The following is a 15,884-nucleotide window of genomic DNA, read 5'->3' on the forward strand; positions in this document are numbered from 1 at the left end:
CCAGGAATGGTGGGTTATTTTTGAGCCCATAAGGATTTTTCGTCTCTGCAGTTTTCCTGGGACTCTCAGTAAGCTGTACTGAGCACTACCCAGACCGAAATCATCCCATATGAGCCGAACTGAAGCATCTGTTTACTCAGTTATCAGCATCACTATTGTGTGCTGAACAGGCACGAGTGAGGAGTGGGTGCTGTGCCACGCTGAACATCCCCAGACTTCTCTGCTTTTTTTAACTTTTCTAACAAACATTGAATTATCTTGCTAACATCTTAATTTTTTGATTTTTTCTGATATGGAAAGCCTGTTTATTTTTGTCAAATGTAAAAATTCATAAATGAAGAATGTTAAGTGTTTACAAAACAGCATAGTTTCTCAATTGCTTTTCCATCACAAATATTAGCCATTTCTGGAAGAACAGACTTTGAAAGTCAACAAGAGCAGAACTGAGGTGGGTGGGGGAGGAGAGAGGAGAGAGGGAATGGGGCTGCAATAGCCTGCAGTCCAGCTGTGCAATAAAGCCACCCTCCCCCCAACACCTGACCTTCCCCCAGCTTGAAGAGAATGAGGCCTTACAGACGTGTGCTGGTGCCTGAAGTACCTGTGTTCCACACCCAGAGGGAAGGTGTGAAATGAAAGTGCCTTGGGAGGAGAGGGTACAGTGTTCTCAGTACTCATCCATGTTTATGGAGACTGTGACAGGAATGGTCTCTGACATCAGACCCTCCGTTTCCAGTCTGGGCTCTGCCACGACTAAATTAAATGATCCAAATAAAGTACCTAACAGTGCAAATGTTCATAAAATAAATGTCACCTTTACTGTTAAACTAGGGATTAGGTAACTATTTCTAGGGAAAAAGCAGATGATTTCTAGGGAAAAAGTTTATAATAATGGAACCGGTTGCTTCTGTAGCTGACGCTTCCTCAGGCAGCAGGAGGCCGGCCCCAACCCCCAGGTAAACCAGCTTTTCTGGGTTCTTTGGCTAGTTCAGTACTGCTTCCCTGTTTCATCTGAGAATCAGAAGGAGGCCTTCCTTTGGGGAGCTGCTTGCTCCTCCCACTTAGATGCTGCAGCTTGAGCAAACACACCCCAACACATGGCTAGCTCTTCTAGAGAGATGTGGTAATAATTTAAAATTAGCACATTTTGAGTCATTGGTAATGTTCCCAATGGCCTACTCAAAGAGTTCAGCAACAGCGATTCTTCACACTCTTGATTCTAGACTCTCATATATTTAACTGGTTTAACCACTCAGGTGCACTTCGTTTCTAACGTATAATAATAATATCGATCACTTGTTGAGCTGGGCACTGGGCGAAGCATTTGATAAGCATCATCACGTTCAGTCACCCCATTCAGCCCTTACAGAAGCCTGTGCAGAGCTGCTCAGCCACATTTTACTACCTGTGAAGCAACTCAAGTTTGGAAGATTTGCCCAAGGTCATTCAGCTACTGAGTTGTGGGTCAGAGATTCAACTAGATCCAAATTTATGGAGGTAGCATCAGATATTTCAAGGTCAAGGATAAAAATGGAACTAATTTCTATTCTTGCTGAATCGTGATGGTAGTGGAGGAAGATAAGCCATTCGAATGGGCAGTGGTGTGACAGCACACCTAAGCTTCCTGGACAGAGACAGCAAAGCAGCAGCCAAACAGTACGCTCAAAATCGAAGCATTAAATCATGCACGTGAACTTTATATTCTTGTTTTATACCCTGTTCAAACAAGCATGGTTCTCAGTGTTTCAACGTAGGATACATTTGAAGGAACAATAGATTGTAAATGTTACTGCTTTGCTCTCTAATTAATTAGTGAGTCTAGGCAGTGATCATCCATGGCTATCTGGAGGCAGTAAACATTGTTTACTTTCTGATGGAAATACACACCACTACCCGTGAATAGACTTTCAAAACAAAACAGAAAAAGAACCTGAATCTGATCAAGCTTTTCTGTCAACAGTTTACAAGAAATACAAATATCATGGAGATGAAATCAACAAATTCCAGACTGAGGGTATATCTGTAAGACAAATGACCTAGTTTCTTTTACAAAAAATAAAAATAGAAAATAAAAAAACAGGGATAAAAAAGAAATGGAGGGGAACCCTATAGATTCAAAGAGATATCGAAATCAATTCATGGTATGACCTTATTTGGACCCTGATACAAAAAAAATGATTTTTTAAAAAATTGCAAGACTATCAGGAGAAATGTAAATACTGGTTGCATCTTTAAAGATATTTAAAAATTGTTATTGCTTTTAATTAAGTGTGATAATGCTACATGCTGAAATACTTATGGATGAAATGTCTGGGATTTGCTTATAATTCAGGGAAGGGCCAGAAGGAATACAGATGGATGAAACAAGATTGGCCATGAACTCATAATTGTTGATGTTTAGTGATGGGTACATAAGAGTCCGTTATTGTAATCTGTGTTTTTATGTATCTTTTGAAATTTCCTCTAGTTGGGATCTAATTGAGATTGGGTATAAATAATACTGTATAAATAATACTGTTATTAATAAATATGTGAATTTATTAATTCATTCAAAGGTATGGCCTTCCCCCCAAATCCTTGTAGTATTAGTGAAATTACTCCCAAAATTTAGTGGATTAAAATAAGAATACACATATCTGTTTCTGTGGGACAGAAATTCAAGAGCAACTTGGCTGGGCAATTCTGGCTCAGGGTTCCTCGTGAGGTTGCAGTCAAGATGTCACCTGGAGCTGGAGGAAGACTTCTAAAAAGACTCACCCACTTGGCTGGCAATTTGGTGCTGCTGTTGGCAGGAGGTCTCAGTTCCTGTCTGTATTCATTTCCTAGGGTTGCCATACAAAGTTCCACAATCTGGGTGGCTTGAAACAACAAATTTATTCTCTCACGGTACTGGAGGCTTAGAAATCTGAAATCAAGGTGTCTGCAAGGCCACGCTCTGAAGGATCTAGGGGAGGGTCTGCTCCGTGCCTTTCTTTTAGCTTCTCGTGTTGCCAGCCATCCGTGGCACTCTGCCAATCTTTGCCTCCGTCTTCACATCTGCTCCCCGCCCCCGTGTGTGTGTCTGAGCCCCTTTTCTTCTGCTTACAAGGACACACCCTACTCCAGAATGACTTCATCTTAACTAATTACATCTGCAATGACCTTATTTCTAAATAAAGTCACATCCTGAGATCTGGGAAGGACCTGGATTGGGAGGGGACACTATCCGACCCAGTGCACTGTCCGTGTGGGCCTCTGCATAGAGCTGCTTGAGAGTGCAAATGACATGGCAGCTGGATACCCCAGAGCAAGGATCAGAGAGAGCCCAAGGCTGTTCTTTTATGGCAGATAAGTATTGTACTCAGTATGGAAGGGACTAGGCAAGGGCACAAAGATCAAGAGGTGAGGGTCATTGAGGGCCACTTTGGAGGCTGGTTATATGATTCACATCCCTCCACTTGAAAAATGCACTCGCCCCCTCCCGAGGCCCCCTAAATGCTCATCCCATTACAACATCAGTTTCCGCTAGGCTGCTGAGGCACAACATCCTTCAGCTTCTCAGTAGCTCTTTTGTTTATCTGAACAGTTGTCTGAGGTATGACTCTAGAAGTTTCTTTTAACACAACTCTTTAACAAAAGATTTTACAGCTACACTCTTGCCTTCATTTTTTTACTATATTTTCCTGACGGTACCCTAGGTTTTGTCTTTGCCTAGAAGCCATTTCTTAATTTTAGCATTATTTGCCATCTGGAGGGTTTGAGAATTTCAAAACCAGCAAGTCCTGACCCATTTATGTTGCATAGTCCTCTCCTTAGCTCTTCTCTCATCCCTCATATTTTACTATAAAGAGCAAGAAGCCAGATAGCATCTTTAACATTTTGCTTGGAAATCTCCTTGTAAGTCACCCAGTTCATTAGGTACATCTTCTACTTTCTCTCTTGGAAGAGGCATCATGCATGACAGGCCTATTTGAAAAAACATTTTGCCGTATCTGCTTTGGGTTTCTCCCTCCCTCTCTCTCTCTCTTTCTCTCTCTCTCTCCACACACATACACATCTGCTGCATCATTGAAAAGTCAGTTGTGGACATCATGGCCCTTTACACATATTACTTCATTACTCATCTTCTAACAGTAATACCCTGCCACATTATCACAATATCAACATCACACTGAGAAAACTGATAATGATTTCATAACATTATGTTGTAGCCCAACAATATTCAGTGTTCCCCAATTGACCCAAATATGTCCTTTAAGTCTGTATTGTTGTTTTTTTAGTTGAGATCCAGTCTAGTTTCATGCTTTATATTTTGTTCATCTCTTCTAACCTAGGATGATCCCCCCATCATCTGTTTTTGGTTTAGTTTTTAATGACGTTCATTTTCTGAGGACTCTAGGACTGTTGTCTTACAAAACTCCCCCGAAAGGATTTGTCTGATTCTTTCCCCAAGGTGTCATTTAACTTGTCCTGCCATCTCCACTTCCTGTAACTTGGAAGTTAGGTCTAGACTCTAGAGCTACATTGTCCAATATGGTAGCCATGAGCCACATATGAATATTTGAATTTAAATTATTTTAATGAAGATTATCCTCAATTTAAAAATCCAATCCCTCCTTCTCACTGGCCTCATTTCAGGTGCCCAATAGCTACATGTAGCTGGTGGCTGCTGTAGTGGACAGTGTGCAAATAGAGAACATTTCCATCACCATAGAAAGTTCCACTGGATAAAACTGCTCCAGATGCTTAATTACATCTAGCTTAAACACTTCTGGCGTGACTGCTGCTTAGGTGACATTTGGTACTTCATACTGCGTCACACAAGGAGGCCTGGCTGGGAGCTCCAGGGTGCCCTGAGGGACTTGTGAACTGTGTACATGTAGCTAGAAACATCACACTCTCCAGAACCCCCAGTCCAGTCTTGTCAGCCTGGGTCCTACATCCTGGGATGGAAAAGATTTCTAGGAAAAAGAAAACAGAGTCAGTGAATTTTAGAGCTGAAAGGGAACTTTGATATTATTTTATAAACAGCTGAGAAAACTGAGGCCCATAGAGTTCAAGACTTGCCCAAGGTCACTGACACTAGTTGGAAGCAGAGAATGACCTTCAACAAACTTACTCCTGGCCAGACTCACACATTAGAGTTGAAAATACCTTGTGGCAACTGAGATCAGTTGGTACTGCTAACACTACTACTAATAATCGTTAAATACCTTTTATTGAGTACTTAACAGTGTTAGGCACCATATTTAGTCTTTAAAAAAAAATTATTTCACGTGATTCTTACAATATTTACATGATTCTACCTCATGAGGTAGATTACTAACAGAAAATCTGATTAACAGGGATTTATTTTTTCAGGTAAAAAGAAAACTAGAATTGGTTAACCGGTTCAGCAGTACAACAATGTGAAAGCTGGTATCTCTGTGATTATCTTGGCCTTTCCATCATGGTCACAGGATAGCTGCTGCAGCTCCAGATATCACATCAATGATCAAAGCAGGATGAACTGTCATGTGGCAGTGCCAGCAACTCCAGTTTCATTTATGAGAAAAGTGAAATCTTTCCCAGAGGCCGCAGAGTAGACTTCTACAGTATCTTTCATTGGCTACAATTGTATCATATGACCACCTCTTTTGCAGAGAGGCTGGGAAAATGAACGTGATATGTAACTCTTCCAGATTCTATAGAAGAGATAGGCAAGGGAATGGAGATTGGATAAACCAAGCAACAACGGAGGTGTTCCTCTCCTCATGGTTCAAATGAGGAAGCTGATGCTCAGAGTGGCAAAATACCTCACCCAAAGTTACCCAGTGAATAAGTGACAGAGATGCTTTGACTCCAAAGCTCATGTTGAATAAGACATGCTCACTGAAGAGCCGTGATGAGGACTCTGATGTTGCCTGAGTCTGGGGCTGGTTCAAACAATTTAAGAAGAGGTAGGATCTGTGTGTCCTCAAAGAACAGAGAAGAGGCTGCCCCCAGACAGTGAACTGAAGAAGGCCGTTCAGGAGAAAAGTTGCTGCTGGTATCCACAGGTGTTTAGGAAGTGGATACCTTAGACAGAGAACTTCTATTTACTCCACTCTTAATATATATTTAATGCTATATTTCATGTATCTATATATTTAATGCTATATATAGTCAGTGCTATATTTCTCATATATTTCATAAATATATATTTAATGCTATATGTCATATTTTCTCCCTAACCTTCTCTTTTCTTGCCATCCATGGTCTTGCCAACCACACACCCTTCAAGGTGTTTTCCTACAGTTAGTGAGGGATTCATATAATAAAATCATGCAAACTTGAACAAAAAAATGGGGCATCTTGTTCCCCCTTCAAATTAGCAATTATATGTGGACTAATGATCATATATAGTGTTGGCAAAGGCTGGTGGAAGAAATCAGTATAATCTTTCTAAAGGTAATATGTGTCAAAAGCCCGAAAAAATGTACATATGCTTTGACCCAGCAATTTAAATCTAAGATTTTATTATGGGGAAATAAATGTGGATGTATATAAAAAATAAAAATAAGCACGCTCAGCCAAGCATTATTCATAATAGAGAAAAATTAGCAACAACTTGTGCAAAAAAGTTGGAGAAATATATTAATGTCATGAAGTTAAAAATGAAACAGAAACACATATATGGTAAAATTATAAAGAAAAGCGAGGGGATTGTAAACAAAATGTAGGATAATGGTAGGGGTGTAAAGGGTCAGAGACTCACAGGGGCCTCAGGTCTGTTTCCTAAGTGGGAAGGGTACATATGTTCATGTTCTTATTATACTTGGTCTGCATCATCCACAGTCCTGCTAACAAACTGTGAGGCATCACAATAAAGATTGATGTTTCACAGAAGCCACCGTCCTGGGAGTTTGTAGGAGATCTTGGCTCCACAGCCATCCAGGGACCAGAGCATGTTTATTTTATTTTATTTTATTTTTATTTTTATTTTTATTTTTTCCCCCAAAGCCCCAGTAGATAGTTGTACGCCATAGTCGCACATCCTTCTAGTTGCTGTATGTGGGACGTGGCCTCAGCATGGCCGGAGAAGTGGTGCCTCGGTGCGCACCTGGGATCCGAACCCGGGCTGCCAGCAGTGGAGCGCGCGCACTTAACCACTAAGCCATGGGGCCAGCCCCAGAGCATGTTTAAATGCCAGGAAAAAATGTTGGAGAAAAACGGGCTACAGAAGATCCCTATTTTGATCCCAGGCATGTGTCGTCAGAGCAAGAGAGTGGGACAGCACGGAAACACGCCCAGCTGCTATCTAGGGGTACCAGGCTGCAGGCAGTTTTCTTTTTCCTTTTCTTTGTGCTTTCCCGTGCAGTCTATATGGTGTGCAATGAGCACTGTGGGCGATCAGAATTGGCTACCTTAAAATATGTCTCTTTACCTTGATTGTTTTCTGCAAGACACTTTGAGCCGTCCCCCGCCCCGTGTCCCCCTCCAGTCCCCCAATTGCCTATAAGAATTTAAGATAAGAGGCCTGTCCCCAGGAAGACCATCACCATAGACAACTCTGAGTATCTGTAGACTTGAGGGGCCTTGCTAAGCCCATTCTGATCAAAGTTCTGTTTACCAAACATTTACATTTGTAAGGGAAATCTCCATTTGTAAAGGTATCTCCCTCTCTGTACTGAGCAGAAGGGGGGATGATCTCATCTCTACAAACTTATCAATACAGAAGGGGAGGCTGCATAATAACCTTACTCTTGGTTACTGTGCTATTCTGATAATTGTGGATAACTGACTCCTCCCACCTCCAACATCCTTCTTTGTCTTTAGCTGAATATGCTATTTAAGATGAGAACCTATGTCATTGTGGCGAGTTACCCAGTTTTTCCTGGGTCTCTCCCATGTATACATGTTATAAAGCTTTGTTTGATTTTCTCCTGCTATTCGGTCTCATGTCAATTTAATCAGCACGCCAGCCAGAAAGGACCCAGAGAGGGTAGAGGACAGTCTCCATCCCCTTCAGCATGTATTTCTTTCATAATTAGACAAAAAATAAAGGCATGGGTTTGGTTTTCTTTTGAGTAAAGAATGTTAGCAGGGACTCCGTCAAAAGGTGCTAAGCAGCATCCCCCTCCCAGAGCTGCCTCCGGGCCTCCACCCCACCCCAGCGCCATCCGTCCTGGGGCTGTCCTGCCCCCCACGCCAGCCCTCCTCCCTGCCACCCCACTCCCATCTGCTGCCCCTGCTCACATTCTGGCCTTGGACCCGTGCCCTCCGGGTCCCCTCCCAGGCTCACGTGGGGCTGGCACGACTCTGCGTGGGCCATTTACCCCTCACCACACCCCTATGTGCGTCAGAAGCCCCACTTTGTAGATGAGGAAACGGAGACACCAGGAGTCCTGTGATCCGGCCGTGGGGTGACGCCGCCGGGGTCCCAGCGCTGGCCCCGCGGGGTCCCGTCTCTCCCGGAGGGGAGTGAGCGCCGCGGCAGGAGCGGCTGTCCGCCCGTGTCCTGTCTCCCAACTAGAGCGCGAAGCCGGACGCCTTCACCCAGGCGGGAGGGCAGAGGAGGAGCGGATGGTGAGAGCGGGGGCAGAGGTTGGGCAGAGGGGCTGATCTCCAAGGGTGGCGCGCCCAGAGCTTCCTCCTAGGCTCTGGGGCTGAGACAGTGGCCGCCTGCCTGCGGAGAGGGGATAGACAGCTGAGGAACTTTGAGGTCGCCGTGCCCTCCCTTGGACTTCCCAGAGACGAACTATTTCTCCTTGCATTTCTCCTTGTAATCTTTAAAGCAAGATGCAAAATTCCTTCCTTCCACAAAAACATGAGAGATTGTTATTGTTTGTAAGGGCTGTACCCAGACACTTTGCAAAAGTACATGCTTGTTATCCACCTCCTGTGCCTGTACGAGTACCCGGTCTGTGGCAAATGACTCACGGGCTTGAGGACCTCAGGACTGTTTGTGATGTCCAGAGCCCAGCGCAGAAGACAAAAGCAGCCCTCTCCAGCCTTCATTCCTGTGACTGTTGAAAAGAGATCGGATGACTCCTCCTCCTTCGTCGCACTCTGGGAACCTGCTTGAGAACAGGCATCTTCCTTCATAGAAGTAAAGCCTGATCTTCATGGCTCCTGTCAGAAGGGGAAATGCAACAGGACCCAACTCTAATCCCCTTCACCTTCTTGAGCAGCAGAGGGAGGGGGGTGTTGTGTTGATAATTATTCCTGCACCCACCACACCATTTTTAGGAGGGCTTTGTGCCCAGGAGTGGAGTGGGAGCCTTCCTGGACACCCCAGCACAGCCAATCTGAGACAGGAGCATTATAATAAAAAGTTACAGGGGGAGGTGGGACAGTGGTATGAACATACAATATGTTGTTTGCCATTCATGGCTTGTTCTGGGGTGCTCACAGATCTCATCCAAAAGAAGATGGTTGTGCCAGGTTTCTCCTTCCTAGCTCCGATTGGCTCAGCACCTGTGACTGAGCAACACACACCAACATCTGAAGACAAGGAGCACGGTAAAGTGGTGGGGTGTACGGGACACCCTTTGGCTTCCTTCCTTACATGATCACAGTCTGAAAGATGGAGAATACATGGAGGATGTGTTCAAAGGAGATACTCTCCCCTTACACCATGGATCTCATCTCCCCACAGATGGGCAAAGTGATTGGGTGGGAGTTCATTTCCTCTGCCACTGTGCTTTGCTCAGGGAAATGTGGAATGAGGGAGAGCACAGCATTATTAACACATGGTGAGTATCCAAATGTGCCTGGTACAAGCCTGTTATAAGCAACAGGTAGTATAGTCCCCATTTATACTTGAGGAAACAGAGGAGATCATCTGGGTCATTGAGACTTAAATCCTTTGCCCTAACTAACAGTAGACTTGGGACTGGAGCCCGGGTGTCCATCTTCAGAGCCCACAGTCTTCCCACACCACCACAGTGGATAGTTAGGCCCGCATGGATTGCCCTCACACCTACTTGGTGCTCTCATCTTTGGCATTCAAAGAATATTAGAAGTTAAGAACTCAAACTATTAAGGATCATTTTACCTGAGAGGTGCTTGGGCGACTGGATCGAAAGGCTGGTGTCATATAAGTCAGGAGAAAACTCGGCTGAGCTGCTTTCCTCTGATGCCAAAGGAAAAACTGCCAAGGGAGGAGTTTTTGGTGCTACTGACTGGGTCATAATTTCCCCCAGGTCCTTGAGTTTCCATTTTGCACAGGATCTCCCTGGGCCTTGGACCAAGATCCAGGGGCTGTAGGAAAGCCATGGGAGCCCAGACTAGGAACGTTTTCACTGATACATTAGAAAATGTCTAACCCACTTTTTAAAATTAAATGATGCCAATAGCCCACCCCCAGCACCTTACCACGCAGAGCGCTCCCTTTGTGAGAAAGGGGTCTTCAGGGTCATTAATTCCTGCAGCCAGCTGCTCTGCTTACGTGGGGGTCAGGGGCAGAGAGCATGGCATCTCTGGCATAGCGGTTCTGTAGAACACCTGGTCGTCCATCACCTGGCATGTGCCCATGGCCCACTCCTGCTCTCGGGACCTGCTGGGCCTTAGTGTGGAGTGTCTCTGACAGCTGTCACCTCCCAGCTGCCTTCTCTGCACGTTTTCAACTTCCATCTTCTCAGATCTGTTTTCTCCATCAATCAGTCCTATCTGCTGTCTTCTATTGCAGAAATTACTCAAACTTCTGTTCTCGTACTTTTTTGCCTTGAGAGCTGATAGATTTCTTGAAGTTCAGTGAAATTTGGAAAGGACAGATAAAAGTGAGCACTCAGTTTGCCATCTCAAGTCATGACCTATGACTTGTAAATGACCCTGCTTCTATCTTATTGGGGAAAGCTGACCAGGTCGGGTGTCCTGATTAGCTTTGCTTTACCATGAGCAAGCTGATTGACCTGTTCTGGCTTATTTCCTGTCCTGTTTAAAGACAGCAAATTATAAGATGCTTCTTTATAGACATATTTCAATTAGTGATTCATTTAAATGCAGCCTAACTATACCAGCCATATCCTGTAAGAGAAATAGTTTCTGACCAGGCAGAGCTGGATTTTACAGTCAAGGGTCACCTACCTACAGAAGATAGCTCCAGGCCCCAGGTTAACTAACATCAGTATTAGGTGTGAGTTTACCTAATTAATGCTTCTGTCTTCCTACCCGCTTTGGATAATTTCTTCCTTAGCTAGATTTTTTAAATGTGTTGGTGATCAAAAGTTCCTTATACTCTTTGATAGCATCTAATTTCTGGTTCTCCTGAGATTGGGTGTATCACCCACCCCACTCCACCCCTACCCCTAACCCAACTGAACTAATGGCCCACAGACACCCTTGCTCATTAGAAACTTCATCTCTACCCTCTTTCCCAGTCCCCAGTAAAACAATCAAAGCACATGCCCAAATTTATTTTTATTTTGCATACATAGGAAACAGGACCCTACCAAAAGAGAACAGAAGAGAAATGAGCCAAGTGTTACAGAGGAAAAACATGCACAGATCTGCTCCAAGTCTACTCCCAACACTGACTCTACAGGGCTCCAGCATACCAGGAGCCAGATTCACTCTAGGAGGTGGGCACAGAGGAGATGAGAATGGCTGGGAAACGTCACCACATGTGGAAATTCCACACACAGTATCAGTGTTCACTGCAGCAGGTCTCACCCAGGTGCGAGGGAAAACAAAATTTATCTTACACAAACATGGGAAGATAAAATTGTGGAGTGCTACCTAAATCATTCAGTCTCTTAAGATCATTCGCCATCAAAAAGACAAATGACATATAGTCAGGGATATTTGGGGGCCACCAGCAGCACCCCGATCCACTTCCAGGGGCAGCTCTTAGTGTGCTTCTTTATTAAAACAAGTAAAGGGAAAATTTGAAGTTAAAAATGCAAAACAAATGACCTGCAGGAAGAGAAATTTTTGGGCCCATGTAGTTGTCCTTGGTTGTAAACAGCAAATGTTGTGCTTTGTCGTCTCATCTGAATCAAGGGCCTGAGTGTTGGGAGGCACCGCAGTTAGGGACAGGAGTCAGAGGTCATAGGAGGGCGCTCAGAGACACCAGCAGCAGCATCTGTGTGCACAAACTGTGTTTCCAAGAGTGTTCATGTGGCTCCAAGCATCTCCCATGGAATTCCCCAGGAGGCTCCCAGATTCTCCATCCTTAGAAGAAGGTAGGTCTGAGTGGTCACTGCGGCCCCACCCTGATTCCTCACACCTACCCCATATATAGATATCTCAGCAGAGCAGGGATAGTGAGGCTCTAGTCTGGGCATCTCATCCAGTGAGATGTCCGGATGCTCAAGTTCAAAGATTAACAATTCCTCAAGAGGCTCCAATTAGGATTAGTTCATTTAAAAATACTAACCCCCCCACCCCACCCATCCCACTACTACACATACAGGGACCTGTGTGTCTTGGCCATGCTGCTTTGCCCTCCTCCACGTGACCCGTCAGGTCTTGGTCTGGGGTAAATACACTATCAGCACTACTCACTACTCAGAGGAACAGGACTCCCTTGCTCACTGTCAACAACCCCTGTGACTCCCTGTAAGATCCTGGGGTCAGATATGTTTCTTAGCCACCATGCACATTTCCACCCATGTCTTCTTTATTCTAAGTTTAAGTTGTCAGTCAAATCAATTCAGTACTTTTTGAAGAGATTTACCTGCAGTCCTGGGATTTAGCTTTCCTTTTTCTCAGCAAGCTGCTCCTCTTCAGAGCCCAACACATACCTGCTGAGATCAAACAAACCAAGGCCCCAGCCCGGCCCAGACTTGACGCCCTGCAGGGACACCTCTTTCTCAGGGATGATGGGACTTCCCAGCCAAATGAGCCTTTCTGCTTTGAAAGTGCTCATCAAAATCCAGCACCAGAGCTGCCTCGGGGAAGAGACTGGAGACCTCTGGTCCTGGTCAAAGACCAGGGAGCTGCTGATGTCCAGATGTCCAGGGAAGACACGCTCGAGCCTGACCTGGAAGGACAGAACTCTACACGAGCTTCCACAAATGCATTAAAAAGGGGGAAACAGTTTTTTTCCCCATGACTGACCAAGAGCTCATAAAATGCAGTGTCCCAGTTTGGGGCAGGGAGCGATTTCCCATGAATTTAAATAAATTTCCTTAGTGATTTTCAGAGAGCCAGAAACATCCAACTTGGCCTGATTCTGAATCCTCATCCACGTGAAGGGAAAGCCATGAACAGTGCTCTCTCACCCTGGCTGTGCAGAAGGGTAGCCTCTCTCCTCTTTAGTAAGTGAGTGGAGACAGAAAAGGGCTAAGAGGCTTCTCTCCACCGAATGTCTCTCTAACAGCTTCTTTAAGAGGAAGACTGACAGGACCACAGGCTCAAACAGCTGACCCCGTGGAGCCTGTCCACCAAGCTGCCTGCTGTGTGTGGGGCTTTCCATCTAGTGGGAGGAAGCTCGCCTGGGTGGGGCATCTGACCCCCTCCCTGCTCTCACTGTGCTCACCCGCACACACCGGCTCTACCCTGCCTCCTCTTGGTCTCTCTCCTAAGGATCTGGGCATGCCACTCTAAGGAGTTGACCCTCAGGGACTGTCCACACTCTGCCAGAGCACAGATTAAATAAGAAACAGAAGCAACAGAGGAGACATGGGGTGCATTCAAATATTGGTCCTCCACAGAAAACTGGACAGGGAGCTGTGCTTGCTTTGAGGAGATCAAAGAGGAATTTGCCCTCAGTGGCTCAGAAGACCATTCCTGGAAGCGAATATTGATGGGGACAGGGAAGGCGGAGTCAAAGAGCCTCTCTCTGTCTCCCTGGTGAGTGTCACACAGGCTGGCGTCAGGCAGCACCCCTGCTACTTGGCCTTCACCACCTGTTCATATGGGGGTGGGGGAGTGTTGCAGTAGGAAGGGGGTGGTGGGTAGGCTGTGCTTCCCTGCGGTGAGCTGGGTTGGACCTGGAAAGCCATCGCCATGGGATTCCCGGCAGGATTCACACCCAGTCCTCCAGGGTCACTGTAATATGGCAGCCCCAGCTGCTGGGTTCCTGAAAGACAGACAGTCTGTGTGAGAACAGCAGAAAAAACCCACTGCCTGCCACACCCAGAGCACAGCCAGGCTGCAGGGGCCGTGGAGCCCACCCCTGACCCCTGACTCAAGGGCCAACACACTCGACACAGTGGACACTTGGGATCAGGGACAAACAAGAGTGACACACACGTCCTAGGCTTCGTGGAGCTTCTGCTTTCCTGGGGTGCAGACAACTGACAGGACACATACAAAATCACGAGGGGGGCTAAGTGACAGGAAGGACTTAACAGGATCAGGCCCGGTACAGGGCAGCGGCGTGGATGTCGCTGACCGAAGCCTGAATGATAATTCAAGGCAGCTCTGCGAACAGCTGGGGCAGCGTGTGCCAGAGAAATCTCCAACTGAGAGGGCCATGTACACTCTAGAGTCAAGAAAACCCAGGACCCCATAAGGGAAGTCAATTCACAGCTAACTGTGGAAGAGCTGGGAAAAGGACCTGGGTTCCTGACTCAGCCAGAACGGTCACTGGCTGCTCCACAAGCCCTCTGGGAACACAGTTTGCTGAAGAACATTTCTAAAGTACTGTTTCCATTCCCACCTGCTGGCTTACATTTTATCAGTGTGGAGATTATCTGTGATCCAGGTGAGCCCAAGTTCAAAGACAGACAAACAACCTACGGAGCAGATACCAGCAGAGCGGTGTGGGGGATCAGAATTTGCCACCCCAAAATGTGTCTTTTTGGCTTGATTATTTATTTATTTTTTATTTATTTTATTTTTTTCCCCCAAAGCCCCAGTAGATAGTTGTATGTCATAGCTGCACATCCTTCTAGTTGCTGTATGTGGGACACTGCCTCAGCATGGCCGGACAAGCGGTGTATCGGTGCGCGCCCGGGATCCGAACCCGGGCCGCCAGTAGCGGAGCGCGCGCACTTAACCGCTAAGCCACTGGGCCGGCCCTGGCTTGATTATTTTTAAAGACAAAAGATTCTGAATGAAACTCTGACCTTCCCCCTAACTGTCTAAAAGAATTGAAGACAGAAGGGCCTCTCCCAGGAAGGAGATATCACTGTAGATTATTCTAGGTGTGGTAGACAGGAAGGCATGTTGCAAGGGCCATTTTATCAAAAGATCTCTTTTAGGTCCCATTGTCTATAGATGGCCCAGCAAACATTTGTTTGTCAAACATTTGCTTTCCCATCTCCATGTAAATTGCCCTCCTCCCCTGTGAAGTCCCAAACCACACTACGCCCAACATCCCAACATCCCCCTTTGTCTTTAGCTGAAGATGGTATTTAAGGTGGTGGCTTTGGCCATTTTGGTGAGCTACTCAGTTTTTCTGGGTTTCTCCCATGTATACATGTTATTAAACTTTGATTTTCTCCTGTTGTTCTGTCTCATGTCAATCTAATTCTTAGACCAGCCAGAAAGACCTAGAGGGTGGAGGATTAGTTTTTCCTCTCCTACGGTGGGTTGCTGGGTCTATGAAGTCTGTTTCCCCTTGATGCTGCTGGAGGAGATTCTCTTTTCCAGGGTGAGGCTATTACATGCAGGCTAGCTCTCCAGCATCAGGCCAGGGTGCAGGACATGGGGGTCCAGAGGGCTCATGGGTGATGGTGTCACCAACTAGTGCCCCGAGGAACTCAAGGGTGGGTTTGGAAGCGTTTAACTGTTTTTATGTTAAGAAGACACAACCAGCAACCACCCTGAAGCTAACCAAGCCTCCCTACAAGAGCTATGCCCATGACTTTGCCTTAATTTTACTACGAAGATCTCTTCAGGAGGAGATTAAGCCTCATTACTGTAACCTGCAGTGTTATGTGGAAGTGTGTTTTCCAACTGAGCCTGTGCAAGCGAATACCCACCTCTCCCTTTTGAATATTCATTCTCCAACCGAAATAAAAGTTCCTGCTTCCCTTTGTTCAGGGGTGCCATGA

General features: G+C 45.7%; 1 protein-coding gene across 3 annotated transcripts in view; it reads right to left on the reverse strand.

Moving 5' to 3' along the window:
• Nucleotides 1-1,427: 1,427 nt before the first annotated feature.
• Nucleotides 1,428-15,884, reverse strand: part of VOPP1 (VOPP1 WW domain binding protein) — a 130,217-nt gene continuing 115,760 nt past the window's right edge. Inside the window, exons 5-6 of one of the 3 annotated variants that reach the window (XM_058534835.1) lie at nt 12,617-13,963; nt 11,340-12,022 (exon numbers count right to left, since the gene is read on the reverse strand). In XM_058534835.1, coding sequence (XP_058390818.1) covers nt 13,773-13,963 — 191 coding nt within the window. In that variant the 3' untranslated portion in view covers nt 11,340-12,022; nt 12,617-13,772. Of the gene's footprint in view, nt 4,938-11,339; nt 12,112-12,616; nt 13,964-15,884 lie in introns of those variants that run through there. The other 2 variants (XM_058534834.1, XM_058534836.1) reach the window with 2 other exon arrangements.

This window comes from Diceros bicornis, chromosome 41 (genome assembly GCF_020826845.1).
Source record: "Diceros bicornis minor isolate mBicDic1 chromosome 41, mDicBic1.mat.cur, whole genome shotgun sequence".
NCBI classification, from domain to species: domain Eukaryota; kingdom Metazoa; phylum Chordata; class Mammalia; order Perissodactyla; family Rhinocerotidae; genus Diceros; species Diceros bicornis.